Source organism: Coenobita brevimanus, chromosome 38 (genome assembly GCF_032717465.1).
Source record: "Coenobita brevimanus isolate Jiangsu-jjx chromosome 38, ASM3271746v2, whole genome shotgun sequence".
NCBI classification, from domain to species: Eukaryota; Metazoa; Arthropoda; class Malacostraca; order Decapoda; family Coenobitidae; genus Coenobita; species Coenobita brevimanus.
In genome coordinates this window covers 8602718-8627123 of record NC_136991.1, presented here as the reverse complement: position 1 = coordinate 8627123, position 24406 = coordinate 8602718, and the positions used below count along the sequence as shown (strand labels likewise).

Sequence of the window (24406 nt, the reverse complement as noted above, 5' to 3'; positions counted from 1 at the left end):
GGACCAACTTGCCTAGCCCCGACCTCCTACGCTTCTCATGGAGCAACGTAGCATTAGATGATGGCTGGATGGATGGAATGCAGTAATCCAATGCAGTAATCAAATCTGGCTAACACTAAATGACTGTGTTAGCCACTAAGAGTCTTTCCAGTATCTGAAAGTTAAGATGGAATAAAGAAAACATATATATCGCTCAAAAAAGTGCTGTTACGAAATTTATGCCATCGAAAAACAGACCATTTGAGACTGTCCTCCTTTTTTAGCCAGAAAGTTTCCTCGTTTTGAAGGTAATTTCCCAAAGCTCATTTTCAGAACAAAGGAATACATGGGCTCTTCAACCTGCCCATAGCATTTTGTTTACGTTAATTTCTTGTTGCAACTCAGTGGAATAATAACCCAATACTACGACCCTAAATCTTTTTCACAGCACTTCTTTATGACTTCAGTATTATTTTTAATCTGTTATCGCAAAGCATAAAGGTTAATGAGATGGATAATTTAAGTAAAGTTACAGAGGATGAAGTGTATCAGTGATGAATTTCTTCTGAGCTCAAGATTTCATAATACCCTTGACAGTTCTCTGACGTAAGATTGACGTCATACATAGGAGAACCAGTCAGCTCACCTCGATGTGGTAGGTCTGGGGCAGCTGACCAATCACAGCCCCCGGCGAGCAGGTGACGGCCGCAGAGTCAGTGGTGACGTCATGGTAGTAACAGCCAATCAGCGTGCTCGGTTGCTCTGAGAAGAGAATCAGAATATTTATTATTTTTTTACTTATTCCTACTGACCATTTCTCTAGGTGTGTGTGTGTGTGTGTGTGTGTGTGTGTGTGTGTGTGTGTGTGTGTGTGTGTGTGTGTGTGTGTGTGTGTGTGTGTGTGTGTGTGTGTGTTTAGCACGAAACTGGGGTAGGAATTGACCATCACTCTAAACTTATGTTTTTTCTGTTTCTGCGTCTTATATCATCCTGTTTGTTAGGTGGGAATCAGGATGATGATGATGATGGCTTATTATACGCTGTTTTCACAGATGATTAGGAGAATGCACCAAAATCGAAGGGAATAATAGGAAACAAAAAATAATTACTTCTGAAGGTCCTACACTTTTTAATTATATTCAGGAGGTAAGAGTTCGTGTTGTCAGATAACACAGATTTAATAATCCCGCTACTAAAATAACACCCTTAAAATTTGCCCTTGAGTTATGAAGTATGCAGAGAGTCCTCAGTTGTTTCAGTAAGCGTAGCTTTATTGAGTGAGAGAGAGAGAGAGAGAGAGAGAGAGAGAGAGAGAGAGAGAGAGAGAGAGAGAGAGAGAGAGAGAGAGAGAGAGTACATAACACAAACCACTTTACACACACACACACATATGATGCCACGTTTCCTCTTAAGAAATCACCGACTGAGACTGGCTATGATGCAGGAGATGTTTTGTATGAACTAAAAGCAAAAGTAGCTAATTAATTCTCAAGACTTGCTGGAAGTTCTTGGGAAAAAAAAAATGATATCTTAGAGTTGTTTAAAGATTTGTAACGATGCTTCGACTAAACTCTGGACTTTGGCTCTGTTTACTCAATGATTCCTGATTAAGAGTGATGAAGGCTGTAGTCACACTTCACTTTCATGACAGTGCCTCGTAGGGTCATCGGTAGCCACACACTCACTATATTATAACTGTCCACACACATACATGTTACACCTCTAAGCAAGAACACATACAGATAGCAACTTCACCCGCATACATGAGCATACAAATAATTCCTCTGTGCAAACTACCTATACGTACATGCAGTATATAATAGAAAACTATACACACACACACACACACACACACACACACACACACACACACACACACATCGAAGCCTCTTTGACCATGTTTACCTTCGACTGTCTGAGAGCCGTGCAAGAGGTGACGCTTTCTCTAGTGCCTCTTACGTTGCTTGATCGCCTGTGTGTGTGTGTGTGTGTGTGTGTGTGTGTGTGTGTGTGTATGTGTGTGTGTGTGTGTGTGTGTGTGTGAGAGAGAGAGAGAGAGAGAGAGAGAGAGAGAGAGAGTCGCTGTGTATATTGAGGTTTCTGTCTTTGATCGTTTTATTGGTGTGTGTGTGTGTGTGTGTGTGTGTGTGTGTGTGTGTGTGTGTGTGTGTGTGTGTGTGTGTGTGTGTGTGTGTCCCATATTGTGACTACGTTCTTTCCACTCCAAATCATGGCTCAGTCAGGCCTAGTTAAGACATTAGCGACTTTATTAGCCTTGAAGGAGAGTTTTGCAATACAGGAGCTAATGTTGTTGCAACTCCTCTTAATAAATGGAATGCTCACAAGCTGGGGAAAAAAATAAAATCTCATGAAACTGGAAGGCCACTGCCCTTGTAGGAGAAGAGCCTAGGGGCACCAATTTACCCCCTGAACCCATGATCCTCCTTGGGCCCATTTCCCCAGGGATATATTCCTCATCTACCAATTCCTACCAGAGACCTACTTTCCCACTACCCACCCTTCCACCAACCCTGCCCACCCACCCCACTAATCCATCTACCATCCGACCTTTTGTGCCTAATAATGATAATATGGTCGTCTACCTATCTGTCTGTTTACCTTGGTTACCCCCCCCCCCCCAAAAAAAAAGGGGAATATTACAAACTCTACGATTACTGGCCACAAAGTTTCCACTATACTGACGATTAAATTTTCTAATTCGTTCTAATCCTGACCATCGTGGGCGCCACTTCACAAACTGTACTATACACATCTTCGTCGTAAAAAGTTACACCTGTCAGAGATGTTTGGTGAGCTCTATATACATCCCTCTCGATTTCCACAGACTGACAAACAGACAGATGAACATTATATATATATATATATATATATATATATATATATATATATATATATATATATATATATATATATATATATATATATATATATATACACACACACACACACACAATGAGCCATCGCATTGCTCTTCAAAAGTGTTTTAACGTGAACTCAATGAACTGAAGGGTGAAGTTGCCGTTTTCCAGCAGGACATCCTTGTCCTTTCGAGGGATAGGGAGGAAGCAGGTGGACATTTGTATAACCAGCTGCCTGGTTATAAACAGTGCCACCACTTGAAGGCGTGCCTCTCCAGCACAGAAGTAAAAGCTAGTAAAGACAACTGTATTCCTGTCAAACATAATACAAAATAAGGAACTTTCTAAGAGTGCAACACCCTCACCCTGCAATTCGCCTAAGAGTGAAACATTTAACTTTGCCTTGCAACCTTGGCCTTCGACTGCTTATTCTCAGAATCAAATTATTTCATTCCTGCATTGCCCTGATCTCTTTTTCCAGGCTTAGAAAGTTCGTTGTCATCTCCTCCGACGACTCTCAACCCATTCTCCAGCTCTAGTTTAGCCTAAATCAGACAAACATTATTAAAGTTATTTTCACACACACACACACACACACACACACACACACACACACACACACACACACACACACACACACACACACACACACACACACACACGCACGCACGCACGCACGCACGCACGCACGCGCCTTGTAAAGCACTGCCCCGCGCTCTGCTGAATTAGTACATTTCATTGGTATTTTTTAAAATAGTGAACATAGTACGAGTATATATTTAATTAATACCGTCAGCCTGAGGGATGTCTTCTTAGCGGCTTCAAATCGTCTCTCGGTAGCAAGACAATAGCAACAGTACCAGAAGTAAAACAATGGTAGTAGTTGTAGTAGAAATAGTAGAGTAACTCCAGTTTGCCCGGCCGAGCAAACCCATCAACCGCGGGCAAGCAATCGCCCTGCAGGGCCATCCAGTGCAGTGTACCGAAGTTCCCTTGTGATGAAGAGCGCCTCGCCTTAGGCAGTCGCGGGGAAGAGTGTGAAGGTTTGTTTCCTGGATGAACGCCACATTTGCGTCTTTGCACCAGTTTACAGGGGCATCGTAGTAGCCTCCTCATCACCCCATTATTCGCCTATGATTTAGTAGTTTCCATGAAATCATTAGGCTTATCACTCGGTGTATAATCGCTGAAGTAGGAGGCACTGCATCAAATGAGTAGATGATGATCGCCGCCACCAACCACGAGTAGCGAGAGTACAAGTAAATCAGAAAAGGAAATATCTCACCAAGAGTGACCGAAGAAAGTCATTTCCAAATCTTCCTTTAAGAGAGATCACCATTAGCCCCTTCATTTCGAGAACGCAATCTTTATTTTTGTTCTTGATCATTTCAGACAATTTCCCTCAGCTTAGAACTTTTACGGTCGGATGGGTCAGATAACTATAGAGTTCATTAAACCGTACAGTACGAGAGATCTTTCTGAAGTTGAATAAGGTTCATTTAATGATGGAATGAATAAACTGAAAATACATCACCGGATTCAATGGGTTCAATTGTGTAAAATGATCTATTCGGAAGTCAGCATGCAAAAGATGCCATCTTAGTGGAGGCCTTAGTGTAATAAGAGCATCTGTTAGGGCTGCTAAACTGAAGGGTTTAGAGAAAGGAAGGATGCATGAAGGAGAACTGGGAGCACGAATTGGAAAGACAGAAACTAGACAAATAGCGAACATTAGGGAACTGGAACTGGAGAGAATGGGAAAAGAACGAATTAGGAGAAACCGGTGGACTGTCTATGGGAAAACGAAGGCAAGGTAGAAGGAGGTTCAAAGAAGACAGAAATGAAAATGCAGTGTCGTAAGAGAAGATAAATCCAGGATTTGACGGAATTGGAAGGGAAATGAGTTAGGGAAAACGGGAAGAAACAATCTAAGGAATAATCCAAAAAGTATGGCAGAAAAAAATGGGAGGAAGATGAATGAAAGAATGGAAACTCCAAGTGCAAAGAGCAAATGGACACAAATAGTGAACATGAAAGAAATGGAGGGAAAAGAGAAAAGAGATAAAGAGAAGGAAGATCTGGAATATATAAAGGAAAGCGATAGCAAATAAGAAAGGGAAATACAAGAATAAATGGAGGAGAAAACCCGACGTAGAAAGAGAAATGATGAACAACTGGTGAACGTAAGAGTACTACAAGGAAGGGGAAGAGGAGCAAGGGGAGAAAAGGAAAGAATAATCTAAATCAAAATGAAATGGTGGGAAAAGGAAGGGGAGAGGAAGAAGTAAATGGAGGACGGAAACAAGAGGAGGGAAATGAAAAGGCACAGAATAGTGAGTGAAAGAATACTGAGGGAGGGGAGGAAGCGAAAGCGAAGGAGTTAGAAGATACAAAGTATTTATGCATAAGGGAGTTGAAAAGACGGTACGGATAATAAAGCATGATGAGAGCAAATAGTTAGGATAGTAATGATGGGAAGAGAGTAAGGGTACAAAACAAACAGAAAAAGAGGTGCGAAACGTATATAAAAGGGAAGGAACAAAGGCAAAGAGAGAGAAACCCGAACATAGAAAACAGAGAAGGCAGCCAACATGACACACGCAACACGACACTGGCAAGGATATCGTCCAAACATTCTCCCAGAATACGACTTCCAAAGGTCGGTTTATATTTGGGTCCCTATTTTACTACTAGGATACGAAGGGATTGGAGTAAATATTTGGTCCAGAGGGCATGGTAAGACCAGGAATTGAACCAAAACTCTCTCCGCTGCAGCAGGAACGAAGCAGTCGAGGTAAAAATCTCGTTTAATATTTAACCTCTCTTGCTTTTCTCTTTCCTCTGCAAGCTAATATTCCGCCAATAGAGGCTCAGTATATTTCTCTGCCCTTACAGTAGATGATTCTCCTTGATATGATGCGTCAGGGAAGAAACCGACAGACCTGCACGAAGTTTGAAGCAAGCACAGGGAAACAGAAGGCAAACTTTTGATCCCAATTGCATCAGCAACACCACACCAGCACCTTGGAAACACGCGTACCACAAATCTGACAAGACAGCCGGAATGCCACCACCGCACCGCACCGCCACCTTCCAAACACGCGCACCGCATAACTGACAAGAAAAGTAGTCAAACTGTTGTAAGGTTTGAAAGCAGCTCCAAAAGAGGGCTGGAGAAAAAGAAAAAAATTATATGGTCTTCAAAAAATTTCGGAAAGAAGGCAGGGAAAGAGGACGACTATGGTGAGGAGGTGAATTTCGGGGGAATGAACAAGTCCTGGGGATTAACTTGGTATTCTAGGCCGCTCTCATGTGGGTAAGAAACAGCCTAAACACACACACACACACACACACACACACACACACATACACACACACACACACACACACACACACACACACACACACACACACACACACACACACACACACACACACACACACACACACACACACACACACACAAAATGTCGCTAACAGTGAAAGCACTCAAATATTTCCCTAGGATGCAACACACAATTGTCATTTTATATCCAGTTCCTTTTTGTTTTTCTGTATAGGTAACAAGCACATTGGAGGAAATAAAACTTCATCTTGAGGCCTGGTGGTAGACTTAGGAGTATCACTCGAAATCTCTCAGTTCCAACCGAGTATGCTGCTGATTGCACTACCATCTCCCTCCTCCTTGCAATGAAACTTTACACGGTTTTCTGATAACGGGAGAGAGAAAAGTTTAGAGGAAAGAGCAGCTTATGAATACCGGTAGGTAATATAGAGACATTTTGAAAAGTGTGGGAAGGAACTGGAAGAAAACGCGAATGAAACAGAGTTGAGCTTTCTTTCCGAGTACTTTCTCTTATGGAATTTGCAAGAGAACTAAGGAACCTCACGGGCTCACTGAACTTATGTACAGTATAATGCGACCCACGTTTCCCGGACATATGCTTAGTGAATCTGTGAACTGCTTTGGTTCCCCTGAAAAAACCATAGCCGAAACTACTTGAGAATAAAGCTGAACTCTATTGCACCCATGTTTTCTTCTAGCTCCTTCCAATTCAGAATAGAGCAAGAGACTAAAAGAATGACTAACAACGTACAATGGCCTCACAAAAATCAAGTAAGCAACCAGCAAAAAAAACATGCAACGAAGATTCCTCCAGACTACTAAACACACATCCACTTTCCAAATCTAGGTCAATATTTTAGTTGGACGTGTGAATACTATTGTAAATGAGGACCTTCACAAAACTCCCGTGCAAGTTAGGCACCCATAATTCCCACCAAAACACTACATGCGGCTGCCGATTTTATAATGTATGTCAGCGATTCAGTTCTACAGGCAACAGGAGAGGAATAAAGAGTCCTTGGCCAGGGATGCAACACATGATACAGTGGACAGATTTCGACTGAGCACACACAGGTACTAGTGTACCGAAAATGCATGGCAGTTCAGCAAACCTCACATAGTTCCTTACTTGGCAGTCTGCTCTTTCCTGCCTGAATAGTGAACAGGCAATATCATATATATTAGAACTGAGTACCCACCGATCACCAGTAGTTTATTCAAGAGGGACGGCAGTTCAGCAGGCCCCATAATTAATTCGACCTGGCACTCTGTTCTCCATTACCCACATACTTAGATGCAAAAATAAGTAAAATCGACTGAACAACTGGCACTCTGTTCTCCATTACCCACATACTTAGATGCAAGAATAAGTAAAATCGACTGAACACTCACCTATTAATAGTATACTGAAGACACACGGCAGTTCAGCGGGCCCCACAGTGTTCCTGGCTAGACATTCCGCCCTCTGCCTCCTGCTGCCGTGGCCCCAGCTCGTGTTCTCTGCCTTCACCCACCCCAGTGACGTCAGGCCCTCGTCTTGGTGCCTTAGGGACGTTCGCTTCTGAAAAATTTAGGAAAGTTTATATGAATATTTACTGTCATATTGATAACATTCTCGTTTCTGAAAAACGTTGGCGTATTTGTATGAATATTTACTGTCACTGGTCAAATCACGTTATGAATATTTCCTGTCTGTTAAAATTACATTCATCCATGATATCATCAGCAACATCATCATTACTACCGTTGTCATCCTCGCGCTCATCACCATCAGCATCATTATCATCATCGTTCTCAATGTCATCGCCATTGTCATTAATATCGTCGACACTGCCATCATCACAATCGCCATTATCTGACCACATACCATCAACATTATTATTATCAACATCCACACCATCACTATCATTACATGCATAATCATCACCACCCTCGTCAACCCTGTCACTATCATCGGCACGGCATCACAATCACAATCATCACAGTCATTTACATCATCACCATCACAATCATCAGTCATATTTATCATCATCATCACAACCATCCCTGTCACCATTAGAAGCATCCTAACATTTCTATAACTATTTGTCCCTGCCTTCTTTCGAGACATGAATCACAGGAAAAAGTAAGTCCCACTGCAATGTTAGGTGCTGAGGTCACAACATAAAAATGAGGTGGTGGAGGAAAGGGGATTGTGTCTTAAAGCCTCTATTACCCCGCTTTTTTCACGTCAAGCAGGTAATACGTGGGTTATATATTTTTCCTTTACCATCAGGCTTAAAATGAGGAATACTGACTGCTAAGCTGGTTCTGTTGTTATCGTATCATGGATATTTTATATGATTTAAGCAGAGACAGAAATAGAGATCGATACAGAGAACTAAAACAGAAAGAAATAGATAACGAAGAAAAAGAGAGAGAGAGAGAGAGAGAGAGAGAGAGAGAGAGAGAGAGAGTAACGCGACAACGCACTTTCCCCGCCCTAATGTAACCTTTTATGACATTTTTCTTTCGCTTTCAATCCTTCATTTCTTCACTCTGGACTCCTCCACGAAATCCACCCACCATTTCCGGTTACAATCAGAGACGGAGATAGTGAAATATGGCTAGATGGGACCGCTGACTTTTATATTTCATTCCTTGTACAAAAGCACTCTACAATCCTTTTACAAGTCTAGCGCACTGAACTAATGAAGCCAGATTTCAGTACTTCTAATCTGTCTGGATATTACTGGTTCACATATCGAGATATTATCTTTTTTAACATAGTATCAATAAGGTACGAATGAAATATCCGCAGCTGTACCTGTTATTGTTATTACGAGCGAGCGAGCGATGTTTACCCTCAGTTAATTTTGGTGATGGGCGGCCCGGTCAGACCCGGCCAGGCCCGACCCGACCGTCACGCTTAGCAGAAGCCAATGACTTTACCCTATGTGAGGCAGAGTTGAAATTTTCTCTGCAAGTGATACATTCATTCACTAAATTTTGTTATCAATCAAAACCTCACCCATATAAGCGTAGGAACCGCATCGCATCTCGAGTTTTCCAAGGAAGTGTTCGGCTCTAATCGATAAACGCCTCAAATACGAAATCAGATTTGAAAATTTCTACAGTCGTAACAATGTGTTTTATTGGCATCGACTCTCTAGCAATAAAAAATCGGAGATGCCGCCTAAATTTTACAATAACGTTTTTGCTGTGTTTTGAAGGTGAAATCAAGGAAAAACATCCCATTTCTGGCATTAATCACCTCAACAATAACCAAGTTTTTATCATTTCATTTTCGTCGACACGGCAGGCTGGCAGTGGAGATTGTACAATTTTGCATTGCGCGTGTGATGAGTGCTACAGCGCATCATTTTAAACAACGACTCGCCTACCGTTGGAACCTATGTTGCTCAAACAAACCCTTAGCCATATTATTGCTTTCACTTGACGTGTGTGAGTGTTGTGAGTGTGAGTGTTTCTCTCTGTGCATATGTGTGTGTGTGTGTGTGTGTGTGTGTGTGTGTGTGTGTGTGTGTGTGTGTGTGTGTGTGTGTGTGTGTGTGTGTGTGTGTTTCCATATCTGTGTGGGTGTGTGTGAGGTAATGTCTTTCGTTCCAGTTTATTTTTCATTGGTCAGCTGCCATCATGAAAAAATAATATATCAGAGAGAAACTGAGATAACATGGAGCTCGCTCACTCGTCACGAGCTCACAGAGCACACTTTACTGATGATGATTATTATTATTATCATTATTATTATTTACATTACTGCTACTACTGCTACTACTACAATTATCATTATTATTATTATTATTATTATTATTATTATTATTATTATTATTATTATCATCATTATTATTATTATTATTCTCCGGGGGTGGATATGGGGTTAGTGGGATACTGAGATATTAGTCTAATACTCAAATACTTATTCAAGTTTGGGCATTATTACAATTACTTTCTAATTCCAAGTTTGGCAGAAGGATGGGGGGATAGGAGTGAAAGGAAATTACCGTGTTGCTCGAATATTTATAAAGAAGTAGGGATTCTCTTCATTTCCTCTTTATTATTGTTATTTCTTTTCAGTGCTTGAGAGTCCAAGTTTGGTGGTTGGTCTGGGGGGGTGGAGGGAGGTAGAGAAGGGATATTATTGTGTTACTTTCATACTTTTACAGGTTTTGACATTTTCCTACAGATTGAGTGTGTGTGTGTGTGTGTGTGTGTGTGTGTGTGTGTGTGTGTGTGTGTGTGTGTGTGTGTGTGTGTGTGTGTGTGTGTGTGTGTGTGTGTGTGTGTATGTGTGTGTTCTTACCTAATTGTTTCATACCTAATAAACTGTATCTTTACAGGAATGAGTCAAGCTACTGTTGTCCCGTTTATTAAACCATTTTTATCATACATACACCTAGATTTATGAACTGTTTTGGTACACACTATTTCATTCGATACTGCATTCCACTGATCAATTGCCCTATTTGGGAAACTGAATTTCCTTACGTCTTTATCACCCCCCTTTTTATGTAGTTTTTTGCAGTGTCCTCTCGCTGATGCTTCCCCATGGGTTATATACTCATTTACGTCTATTTTCTCTTTCCCTGAGATGCATTTATATAGCATAATCATGTCTCCTATTTTCCTTCTCTCGTGTAGTGTTGGTTAATTCAGTTTTTCTAGTCTTTCTTCGTTGCTTAGATCCCTTAAGCTTGGTACCTTGTGGCGGCCCTTTGTAGTTTTCAATCTTATCTATGTGTTTTTTGAGATGAGGATTCCAGACTACCGATTCATACTTCAGGGTTGGTCTGATAAATGATATATTATCTTTCTCAGCATGTCTTCAATTAAATATGTGGGTGCTATTCTCATATTAGCAAGCAGTGTATATATGTTCCGTACCTTCTCACTGATGTGGTCAGCCGGAGATAGTCTGTTATTCATAATAATTCCTAAGTCCTTTTTCCTTTCTGATATGTTTATGGTTCAGCTTCCTTAATTATAATCCCAATTTGGTCTTTTTTTCACTTTTACCAAACTTAATTACATGACACTTGTACACAGTGAATTCCATTTGCCATTTATTGCTCCATTCATGAAGTTTAATTCTTCTTGTAGCTCTCCAACAGAATCTGTTTTAGTAATTCTCCCTTGTATTTTTGCATCATCAGCAAACATATTTAGATAGCTTCCATTTCCAATGATACTGTCTATGTCATTTATATATACTAAAAACATAATTGGTGCCAGCAATGAGCCCCGTGGAGCTCCGCAGTTATCTTCTCTCCATGATGAGTACTGTTCTCATTTCAATTTTTCTGAGGAAATCCTGCATCCAACAGTACAGGTTGCCTTAGATTCCTCCTTGATGGTACAGTTTCTATAAAAGTCTTTGGTGCGGTACTCTGTCAAATACTTTCTTGAAACCTAAATAGATATTGTCCACCCATCCTTCTCTTTTCTATAATGTTTCTGCAACACTCTCATAATAACTTAATAGATTAGTAACACATGATTATCCCATTCTAAAACCGAACTGCCTTTCTGTTATCATATTGTGTTCTTCTAGATTGTTTACCCAAACTTTTTTATCAGCTTCTCTAGTATCTTACATACTATACTGGTCAGTGATACTGGTCGGTAGATGAATAAGTTCTGTCCATTCGCTTCCTTGAATAGAGGAACAATGTTTGCTTTCTTCCAAATATCAGGTAGTTTACCTTGACCTAAGGGTTCCTTGAATATTAAATATAATTGCCTGCTTAACTCTTCTGCACATTCGTGTAGCATCCAACATGAAATTTCGTCAGGACCATTTGCTTTTCCTCTGTCTAATTTACTTAACTCTTCCTGTACTTCTTTTTCTGATATTTGTATATCTGGTAATATGTGTGGGCATGCATGTTCCATATCATCTCTCTCAAAATCATTTTCTTCTGTAAAAGCTGATTGGAAATTTTTATTTAGTATTTTACAAATATCTTTTCCTTTGTATAGATGATCCCCTCGTCCGTAATGGGCTGTATTTTATAAAGAAACTTTGGTTTTGCTGCGGATGTAGCTGTAATATAGCTTCAGTTGATCACTACTTGTATTTATGTCTTCCTCAAACTGTCTTTGAGCTTCTCTCCTTATCCCTGTATAATCGTTTCTTACCTGTTTATAGCTGTTATATGCCCTCTCATTATTGTGTCTTTTTTCTCTATTTTGATTATTTATATTCTGTATTTAACCATTTCTTTATTTTCACTTCTGTTTCCCTGTGCTCAGGGATGTAATTTTGGACTCCTACTTGATAAAATTCACAGAATTTTCTATATATAACCTTTAAATCATCCTCTAAGCTCCTCCTCCCAATCTGTTTCCGAGAAGTACTTCTCTAGGTCATGGTAGTTGCCCTTCTTGTAGTTTAGGCTCTTTTTAAACTCTCATTATTTTTAACTATGTCATATGCAATCCTGATGTTGCAGTTTAATACTGCATGGTCGCTTTTGTCGAATGGGGGGTGATACATTATATTGTCAATATCATTTTCTTGCCTAGTAAATATAAGATCTAGTACTGATGGATCATCCTCTTTTTCTGGTGACTTCCTTTACATGTTGTGTTAGGAAAAACTCCTACACATGATCCAGAAGCTTTTGATCTCAACAGCTTTCATGGCTTCTTACTTCTGGAGTATTCCAATTTATATTTGTATGGAAACTCATGTTAACATAATTCTTTCAGGTTTCTCTTCCATTCTATGCAGTAATGCTCTTAAGTTCTGAATTATACTTTCTGCCAGGTCTTTATATTCGTCTCTTACCCAGGTGTTTGTTTTGGGTGAAATGTATAAATCTGCCACAGTTAGTTTCCCTTCAGATGTGTTAATCTCTACTGCAATCAGTTTTACTTGTGACGGTATATCTAGTTCTATTTTTTTGACTTGTAGATTTTTCTTTGTTAATATCATAATTCCTCCTCCTCTTTTGAAATTTCTATCTCATTTCCATATACTGTATTTCTCTAAGTTTAGGGTATCGTTTGATATCCTTGGGGTTGATTTTGTTTCAGCTGGGCAATAAATATGTGCTTCCTTTTCTTTCATATAGTCTTTCATCTCTAATAATTTAGATACCATTCCATCTACATTTGAGTACATCAACTTAATCATCTTGTTTACATACCTGTCATAGTTTGGCCCTTCTACCTTCCTTCTTTCTATTACCTGTTGGTTATGTTTCAGCTGGGCAATAAATATGTGCTTCCTTTTCTTTCATATAGTCTTTCATCTCTAATAATTTAGATACCATTCCATCTACATTTGAGTACATCAACTTAATCATCTTGTTTACATACCTGTCATAGTTTGGCCCTTCTACCTTCCTTCTTTCTATTACCTGTTGGTTATGTACCAATTTCGTTCCTGCAATCTAATTACTTTGTAAAAAAGAATTACTCTTCCTCTGATCTTTCGTCGTTCTTTGTTTTTGCTTCCTCCATCTTCTCCTTTAGTATTCCCCATTTCTATTTAGTCAGGCATCTTTTTTATCCATACTTTCTAATATTATTCTTTCTCCATGAGTTTGTTGGTATTTTTAAATATTTCCTCTGCAGTGTTTGCACTCTAGAAGGTGACTTTCAGAGGCCTTTACTCATATCTCTCATATTTCCCTAGCCTTTTATGTTCTTCTATATCTTTATCATAGATATCCTCTGATACTTCCTTCAATATTTTCAATACATTCATTATATTTTCCATCTCCTTCTCGTCTCTTGAGATTTTGTTTTTTATTCCTTCTTCACCTACACCACTGAATACTATAGATTTGTAAATCTCTACAGCTTCCCTCACTAGTTTTGGGTTGTTTTTTATGATTTCTTTCACTTCCTTTCTAACGATTTTTTCTTCTACCTCTATTTCTAAATAAATCTTTACTTTCACCATTTCAGCATACGTAGTTTGTACCTCATCTTTGCAATTTCTCATCATTTCGTTTAGATTATTTTCTCTTCAATATTACTACTTCGGTCCATCAGACTGCATGCTTGCCTGATTTTCTCCGTATCATTTCTGAAATCATCCATAATTCTCTCATCGTTGACAACTGTACATCCCATTTCACTAGCCTTCGTTCTCTGTGATTTTACCTCAGCTGATAGTTCATCTACTGTTGTGGCTTTTCTGTTTAGTTCCTTTCTTAAGTCCTCATTTTTTTTCTTCTGTTTACATAGCTCCTTCTTAATTTCAAAGATTCCCATTTGAAAAGTTCACTCAAGTCTATTTACTTTTTCAACTAACTTATTGTAAACTTCCTTTTCTACCAGTTCTGGGTAGAAGTCTTCATCCAGTTTTTTACCTTTGTCTCTTCTCTTAGCACCTTCTATAGGCATCATTCCAAAATATGAATCTATCTTAAAGAAAAGATAATATCTTTTTACAGTTGCTACATCACTCTGTCATCTGCTTGTCTTGGTGTTGTCTAGCTGACTTAGGGAAACATAGCACATTCCTGGACACTGATTTATAGATGTTTACTTACTTTAGGCTACATTTTTTTGCTATTACTTGTTTTACTCTGTTGGATCATCACTCAAATTAGCCTAAAAGAGCCTGACACGTAAATACATACAACTTAGGTATCCCCAGATTGGAGCTCAGTGATTTACGTCCGACTCGTCTGCTCTCTTTCTCTCTCTCTCTCTCGTGTGTGTGTGTGTGTGTGTGTGTGTGTGTGTGTGTGTGTGTGTGTGTGTGTGTGTGTGTGTGTGTGTGTGTGTGTGTGTGTGTGTGTGGAGAGAGAGAGAGAGAGAGAGAATTTATGCTCTAGTATGTATTTAATATATGTCCGACTTTCAGCGCAGACTTGACAGAGAAACATTATGCATAAGTCAACATGTATGAGCAAAACTCTGTTAAATAACTTCACCATTTACTGACGCTCTTAACCCTTTCAGTCGGTTTTTGTTTAGTCTTGTCATGTCCTTATTCTCAATTCATTCTAAAGAATAGATACGGATTTTTGTACAACTGCCTGGGATAGCAAGAAAGAGTTAAATAAAAGTCATCTTGAAATGGGCTAAAGGTTCCTCCAAATAAATGGATAGATAAATAGATAATGAAATAAATTATTAAGTATGTAAATATATATTATTATACATACACGCGTTGTTAATTCTTTGCCTCTCAACTCGTGCAATGGGATGGGTGCAATAATAATAACTTCCAAAATAACTACATCCATGTTCATTTTTTAATATTGCCTGATAGTCTTATAATTAGTTTTTTCCCATATTCTGGATGTGGACGAATGAACAAAAACGTCAGGTAAATAATGTATGACCGTACGGAACTACACAGCTTAATTAGTTTATGATGAAATGGGGAAAGTCGAGAAATAAGTACAGATATACACACGCCAGATGAACAGAAGAGAGAGAGAGAGAGAGAGAGAGAGAGAGAGAGAGAGAGAGAGAGAGAGAGAGAGAGAGACTGACAGTTACAGGGAAACAGATACAAAGATATGTGAGTTAGTTATTAGCTCTATGCAGTGAAGCAGGCGAGAGGGGGAATAAGAAAGGAGATAACGAGAATAGAGACTGTTCACAGAATGGGAACGATTAAAGAAGAACTGTGAGGAGGAGGAGGAGGAGGAGGAGGAGGAGGAGGAGGAGGAGGAGGAGCTGGAAAAGATGAAAAAGAGAGAAAAGGAAGCAGGAGAAAGAGAGGGAGAAAGAAGAGAATGAGAAGGGGGAAAAGGACAGAGAACTAAAGAAAAGGAAGAGGAAGATGATTACCAGAAACGAGGAAAAAGAAAGTTTAAGAAGAAGAAAGGGAAAACAGTAAGTGAAGAACAATAAAAAAGAGGTTTAATACACGGAGAAGGAGAACAGACATGAGAGGAAAGTAAGAAACAAAGGGAAAAGAGGAATGAAGATGAAGAGCTTCTATGACAAGAAGAACGAAAAAGACATTTAGACTGGGATAAAGAAGGAAAGCTGGAGGGAGGAGGAGGAGGAGGAGGAGAAGGAAGAAGAAGAAGAAGAAGAAGAAGAAGAAGAGGAGGAGGAGGAGGAGGAGGAGGAGGAGGAGAAGAAGGAGGAGGAGGAGGAGAAGAAGGAGGAGGAGGAGGAGAAGGAGGAGGAGGAGGAGGAGGAGGTTCCAAGAAAAGGAGGCGGAGAAGGGACAGGAGAACGAGAAAAAGAATGAGGAGAACGAGGAGGCTCTACGAAAAGGATGAAGAAAGATGAGGCAGGGAAGGCTAACGATGAGGCAGGGAGGGCCAGAGGACAGGGGGCCATGCGTCATGGGATCAACAGCTCAGCCCTCACTCCTTGTACCCCTCACAAAAAAAAGACACATAAATACCACCAACACTGCTACCGTCTACTTTGGCCTTTCTGCCTTTTTCGTTATCTTTAGAAATTTATGGTACAGACAGAAAATATAACCAAATGGTGTGACTAGGAACATTTCCCCATTCTGCTTATTTTACATCATTCGTATTTTATGGTGAGGACAAAATATACAAATCACAGTACAGTACCTATGATTGGGCTACTGTTTTGCCGTTCTTCCTTTTATAATACCTTCACTTTGAAGTTGCATTTCATTACACCTACGCATGCCAAACAAGAGCGGATGTTATGGTTTGCTTGACATGTGTCTGTGTCTATTTGTCTTTTTCTCTGTCTATCTGTGAACCTAATAACTCATACAGTTTTCAGCCGATTCTAACCTAACGAGATGGAAGAGCAGATCAGACAAGGTGCTGAGAATGTGTTTTTGGAAACAATAGGTCAAAGGTCAGTCATAGAGTCAGGTAAAAGTTCGACCTGTAAATTTCAACTTAAACAGAGTTTCTTTTTCCGATTCAGACCTAAGTTGGAGTAAAGGCTGAACAGAAGTCAAGAAGAAAGAGATTCCAGTTTCAGAACAGTGGATTAAAAGTCACCGGGCAAGGTCAAAGTTCTGTCCGAGTGTCTGTGTAGAACAGAATAAAAGTTTTGTTTTGATTCGAATCAACCTTCGTGGAAATGCTGAGGATCAGCCAAGGGGCTGACGTTACTTTTGATGAAAAAAAGCCAAACGTCAAGGACAGGTGGCAAGGTCAAATTAAATACATTTTTTTTTTTTTTCTCCTATTTCATTCACATTGTGTGGAAATACTTAGGGTTAGGCAGGGAAAACGGGATACAATTTTGAGAGGTCAGTCAAAAATCATGGTCAGAGGAAAAAGTCAATGGTCAAGTCATATGGCAAGGGTAGCTCAAAGAGTTTTGATCAGATTTAGACCAAAGTTTGAGGAACAGTTAGGAGCCAAACAAGAATGAAGAAATCCGATTTGAAAGCAGTCGATCGAAGGTCAGTGTCAAAGGTCAAAGCCAAACGTTCGATTCTTAGACCAGTTGATGGGCGCGGGTATTGCACTCTGTAATTGATCCTTCTTGTATTTTATTTTTGTTTTCTCCATACGATTATATTCAGCTTAGGGGGAACTGGAAGGGTTGTGCTCGTATAAAGCCTTAATAACCCTATCATTAATAGGAATCGCCTCCAAATTTACTATAGTCGTCTGAGTCTAATTCAAATGAATCGTTATTAATTAAAATTCGAAATAATCCGAAATCAGTGATAAAATGAGATTTACGACTCAATGTAGAGAGGACGATACTTTTCACCTTTTTGCATTTCCCATGTCTTTTTTAAATTCATTATAAGGACGGAAAATTGAACTGAATAAAAAGATTAAAACTTTTGTCCGTATATTTTTCATTATCCGTCATAGTACATGGTACAAGAAATGTCTAGACTGTAAGGTGGGCAACCATATTCCCCCATTTGTTTTTTACGCAATCTTTTGACTAATACTAGGTGGTTCGTAAACAGCGGTTCACCAGACACTCACACGGAGTTTCTTACGTGTTCCGGAGAAGATTAAGTCTGCTGATGTGGGTGTGGCTATGGTAGTAGGAAGAGGAATTATTAAAAAGTTAGGCACGTAAGACATTGATAACGTTGCATGCACCGTCCTTTCAACAACAAAAAATACAGAAAGAAAAAGAAAACAAGAGTAAATCGCCCAGTGGATAGAAGAGGGACGTTATACATGAACCACCCTGCTTAAGATTCAAAGAAGTATGCTTAGGTAGCTGTCTGGTGGGAGGATGATTATTTTAGCCTATTTATGTTTTTATTTATGGAAATTCTTTATAAAGCCAGACAATATAGTCATTTCTATCAAGGTTGACTATTTTCGTCCAACTCTGTGTGTGTGTGTGTGTGTGTGTGTGTGTGTGTGTGTGTGTGTGTGTGTGTGTGTGTGTGTGTGTGTGTGTGTGTGTGTGTGTGTGTGTGTGTGTGTGTGGAGAGAGAGAGAGAGGAGAGACAGAGAGAGAGACAGAGACAGAGACAGACAGACAGACAGACAGACAGACAGAGACAGAGACAGAATGTGTGTGTGTGTGTGTGTGTGTGTGTGTGTGTGTGTGTGTGTGTGTGTGTGTGTGTGTGTGTGTGTGTGTGTGTGTGTGTGTGTGTGTGTGTGTGTGAATGGCCTTTCGGGAAAATATGAAGCTGCAAGAACAAGTGAATATATCGAGAACAACCATATCCTCAATTCAGCTTGACTTCTCCGACATTACCATATAATTCGTGCCCTATAGCAAGGCCTAGCATTTTATATAACTCAGAATGTTTCATACCACCAGACACTTGACTGCATGAAGAGAAGATGCCTATTTTTTTCTCCTGTTTATTTCATGATCTTTCAAAAAAGTGATGGAGAATTATATAATGGAATATAGGAAAGGTATCCATGTTTGCCCTTTTTATTTTTAAATTGCTTTTCTTCGTGGTCTCTTTGAATGTTGATGATACAACCAGAGAATCCAGTTGAGAGCAAAATGGATGATCAGTTTGGCATCTTTGCATTTTTCACGATCACTACACATTTGTGACACTTCCAAATACATACCCTCAGTAATTATATGAAACAAGAATGACTATTTTCTGCTTTCTAATTTTCTTTCATGCTCTCTCTAAATATATGACAGAGCCAGAATTGTAACTGAGCACAAAATCGGAAACTGCAATACCTGGGTTTACCGGCTGATCCCTTGTTCCTTGTGCGCGTAGAAGAAAGGGTAAGTTATTTACCAATAGGACCATTTTCATTATTCCCTTTTTTCTTTATCACTATCTTCCTGACACAGCCAGTTACATATTTCTGCATAAAAGAGTTATTGCAAAAGATGGGTATGCGTGTGGATGCCGCAGTTTTGCGATGAACAAGAACAAACACATTGTTGGCTATGTTTCCCTAGAAAGTGAGTGTTCCCTGTACCGAGGAAATGTCTGGCATTAGACAAAATCAGTATCTGAATCGTCAGCCAGCATTTACTGTCATCATCATCATCATCATCATCATCATCATCATCATCATCATCACCATCATCATCACCATCTACAGAATCATTATCATCACCAACATCATCATCATCATTATCATCACCATCGTCATCATCATCAACATCATCACCATCTACAGTACAGAATCATTATCATCACCATCATCATCATCATCATTATCATCACCATCTAAAGAATCATTATCATCATCATCATTATCATCTACAGAATATTTCCACTTTTACACTGGGTGGGGAGACCTAACAAGCTGTTCCTTGATCTCACTGGAGACACCAGTGAAAAAATGAATAAGAAAATACCGTATTTATACTGGAAAGCACTCAGCGAGCACATACCTCCGCTAATGCCATTGCAGGATCCGGATCCGTATCCGCTCCAAAATCAATAAGTTCATCATCTTGGCCCATGGCCCACTCTTCCAAAAAATTTCATTGAAATTCATTGAGAACTTTTGGAGATATCGTCTAGACAAACAGACAGACAGACAAACATAGGTGAATACATAACCTCCTTCAGCTTCGTTGGCGGAGGAAATAAACAAAGACAGTAAATCTATTAACTGATTAATCAGTTAATAATCGGTTAACTATCAGTTAACTATCGGTTAATCTCCCACTCTTGTGGTGACGAATGGTTGGCATCACTTACTACGCAGCTGCCGGCCCATTAGTGCCAGGGTTGGAATCGCGGTGCAGGCAGGTGTCGTCACTCGACTCTGGTATCCATCCACCGTTTGTGGCTTGGTAGGTAAAATGAGTACCTAGGGTACAACATAGAGGACGTAAACGTGGTTACCTTGATGATGCAGTGGCCTTATATCCCAGGATACTGGGCGAATAACCCGCCACAGGGATTTGTTACGGAGATGGGCGTCGCAGTTAAGAGCCTCATGGCGTCTGCCCCCACCTGTAACCTTAACTATGTACATAAAACACGAGGCTAAGCAGTGAGGATATATTAAAAGAAACTCTCTCCGTATTGTTTCTACATCACTTTTTAAATACGCACATAATATTAAAAAATCAGTATGAAAGCTCTATGATAACACGGTAAATACACAACATCATCACAACAACAATGCTTGAGAAGATACTGGATAATAAGAAGTGAGGCGCACAGACAAGCTTGTTAAGATTATGCAAAAGTAAAGGAGAGCTTCTTAACACCTTCACCACGAGAACGTGCTTTTCTCTAATATCTTGCAGTTCTTAGACGATGCTATTCGACTAGTGAATTTTCGTACTGGGAGTTAGATATAGCCTCCATTTACTACTGATACGAGACATCTCTCCAAAGCTGAATAGTCTAGAAGTATCAAGTATTAAGTGAAAAAGCACTACATTAAACTGAAGGGATTAAATATTTGGCAATCTCTGCAAAATTGAATAAAACTGCTTGACGGCAACAGGACGGCATTATAAGAGAAGTCATCATAGTAAAGGTGTTACTCTGATAACAGTTGTACGCCCATGCTTATTAGTCTGATCCTTGGTCATCTTCCGACTCGCCTACATTCTCTTCGCTATAATTTCTTCACACACTTTCCTGATCATCAGCCAATCAAACACCTGCACACCTGTTTCGGTATCTATTCACGCTTCCTACGTTAAGTTACCTGCAGATTCACTTACCTATTGACCTGTCCACTTCTTTAGGAAACAGGACGTGATTATTGTTTTTCTCTTGCTATATTTTTACGATTTAATTCAGCTTTCGAAGTTCAGGGGTTAGAAATAACCTTCATTAGCCCTTCACAAGCGGAGGGGCCTGTTAAACTGAAAATATCATCTGGCAACAGCAAATATATATTACAAAAAGAGATCATCATACTGACTTCATACTTACCTACTTACCTGCTTCCATACATACCTGTTTTTAATTGCCTACCAAATCGCTCATCTATACACCTGTTCAGTTGCCTACCCCTACACCTATTTACCGAGCATACCTACACAGTTACCTACTCACTCATTTGCATACTTATCTACTTACAGTATTTACCTACTCTTTCACCTACCTACATGCCTTCTCAGTTCTCAGTTCCTTACTCCCTCACCTATACACACACCTGTTCCATTACCTACCAACCCAGTCATCTACCAACATTTACACAAAGCTACCTATCTAATCACCTCCCTACCTACACATCTCCCTATCTGCACCTGCCAACTCACCTACCTACATGCCTGATTGGATACCTTCTCACTTAATAATCTGCTTACCTGTTCAGTTACACACCTACTTATCTACCGACTCACTAAGGTAACACATTATCAAGAAGAGGATTCTCTCTCTCTCTCTCTCTCTCTCTCTCTCTCTCTCTCTCTCTCTCTCTCTCTCTATCACACACACAACACCTCAACCTCACCTTTAATTCAAAATACACGCCACCCCCTTGCATAAACCACACTGTCACATCACGTATTCGCACTACCACCACACTCTTTCACGCACTGCACTCAAAACACACACACACACACACACACACACACACACACACACACACACACACACACACACACACGCACACACACACACACACACACACACATTCTCATGAACTTGGTGGAATTCAAACGACCTATTCTTTGGCGTATTAATTATCACATTACACCTTATTGAGACCTAGCATGTTAGCTGTCAAGATTTATTGCACTGATGGACCTAATTGACCAAAACTGTCCTGGGCTCCTGAAACACGTCTGCCTACCTGAAACTGGAGTATGTCTGATAATTTCCTGGATTTCTGAAACTTACCTCGGTGCCTGATGTGCAAATGACAGTTTTAGTGAGTAGTGATGCATAAAACGGAAACTGAATATCTAAAGCTGAAATAGATACCTAAGAATACCGGGGCGCTTGATTTTATTTTTGAAAGACATATCGCAGAGTGGTCGAAAATTAACTTGTGTTCCTGAAACTAAACCCAGGTTCCTGAATCATATCCGTGGTGCTTCAAACTGAACCTGATTGGGTGCTTTACTGAGTCTTGCCAAAGGAATGCTAGGGAACAGGTGACGACTGGCGCCTGAAACTTAATTAGGATGCCTGAAGCTGAGCATGAGCTATCCATATCTGAATCTAGGTACCTGAAGCTGTACATGAGGTATCTAAAACTGAATCGAGGTAGAAAAATAAGCAAAAATTCGCCGATAATCCTCAGACGGCAGTGTTTTGTGCCTTCCATTTTCTCATTCTTCCTACAACGACAAACTGCCCTATCACTTCGTATTCCTCTATTGTGTGATTCAAATTTCAGTCGTTTGGAAATGCATCGTGAAACACCTTCCTCTGAGACTCCCACCAGAGAAATGTCGGGGAACTTTTGCTCATAACTGTATCTGAAACTGAACTTGAGGCGCCTGAAACTGAATCTACAGAAGGTATCAGAGTAAAGAAGGGGTGCATGAGTTTTACCTATGCCTAAATCTTACCAACATGCCTTAATCTTACCTGAGTGCTTGAATTATACCTGCGTGTCTGACTCTTACCTGTATGCTTGAACCTTACCTGCGTGACTGGATTTTACCTGCATGTCTGAATCTTACGTGTGTCTGAAACTTACCTGTAGACCTGAATCTTACCTGCGTGCCTGAGGGTGTGTAGATGTAGGAGTGCCAGGAGTAGGTGACGAGAGGTGGGAAGGCCCTCACTACACACTCCATCTCCACCATTTCCCCCACCACCGCCATCACCTCACGCACACCCTCCCACTCGCATACCGGCGCGTCTGGGGAGGGAAGAACGGGTTGGAAGTGGGAGTAGGGAAGGGAGGTTTTGCAAGAGAGAGAGAGAGAGAGAGAGAGAGGCAGGAAGACAGACACAGAGACAGAAGGATAGACAGAGAGACAGATATAAATATATATATTGACAGACAGCTTGATAGATGGATAGAGAGAGAGAGAGAGAGAGAGAGAGAGAGAGAGAGAGAGAGAGAGAGAGATGTGAGTATGAGAGGAGTAAAGGACAAAGGAGAACACACTCTCTCTCTCACATTGGCGCGTCTGAGGGAAGAGAGGGATTGTGTGATAAAGGAGTGGGATTATGACTGGGAGGAGAGAAAAGGAAAATAATGGTTGTGAGTGGGAGGAGAGAGGAAGGATTTTAGGGAAGAGTGAGTGGAGAGGGAGGAAGGTTGAGTGGAGTAGGAGAAGGAAGCAAACAGTCATTCGCGTTTGGGGGCAGAGAGAAGAGTCTTGAGAGTGTGTGTGGAAAGGGGAGGGGTTCTTAGGAGGAGGAGAGTAGGGAAGGAGAAAAAAATGAGTAGGGTGGGATAAAACAGAATGAAGAGCAGAGCCTTCGAGTGAAAAAGGAGTTCCTGGGAGGGAGGGAGCAGAGAGAGGAAAAAATGAGTAGAGAGGGATGACAGAGAAAGAAATGCATAGCGTCCCACTCCCACAATGACACGTGTGGAAGGGAGAGAGTTGGCATGTGATGAGGTTAGGGGAGGGGTTATAAAACAGAGGGAGTGGTCATGCAGAAAAGGTGGAGTAAAGAGGGATGAAAGAGAAGGAACTAAACACCTAACACAATGCCGTATTTGGGGGAAGAGAGTGACTGTGAGTGGGATGGGTAGGATTATGAGAAGCAAGAGAGAGATAAGAGTGGGGGAGGAAGAGCAGTTATGAAAGAGGATAGAGATTTGGGCTTGTGAGTGAAAGAAGAGAGGGAGAGAGAGGACTGTATCAAGAGGGATTGGAAAGGAAGAAGGATAAAAAAGAGGAAAGTACAGAGAGAGAGAGAGAGAGAGAGAGAGAGAGAGAAAGAGTTCAAACTGGAGAAAAAAGATTGTTACTTAGGGAACGA

At 40.3% G+C, this 24406-nt stretch overlaps 1 protein-coding gene across 1 annotated transcript in view; it reads right to left on the bottom strand.

The window, feature by feature from the left end:
- The window catches only part of LOC145396499 (uncharacterized), a 484164-nt gene that overhangs the window by 40725 nt on the left and 419033 nt on the right, over positions 1–24406 (bottom strand). Inside the window, exons 10-12 of the mRNA XM_080269868.1 lie at positions 23185–23330; positions 7597–7765; positions 626–741 (exon numbers count right to left, since the gene is read on the bottom strand). Coding sequence (XP_080125994.1) covers positions 626–741; positions 7597–7765; positions 23185–23330 — 431 coding nt within the window. The remainder of the gene's footprint in view (positions 1–625; positions 742–7596; positions 7766–23184; positions 23331–24406) is intronic.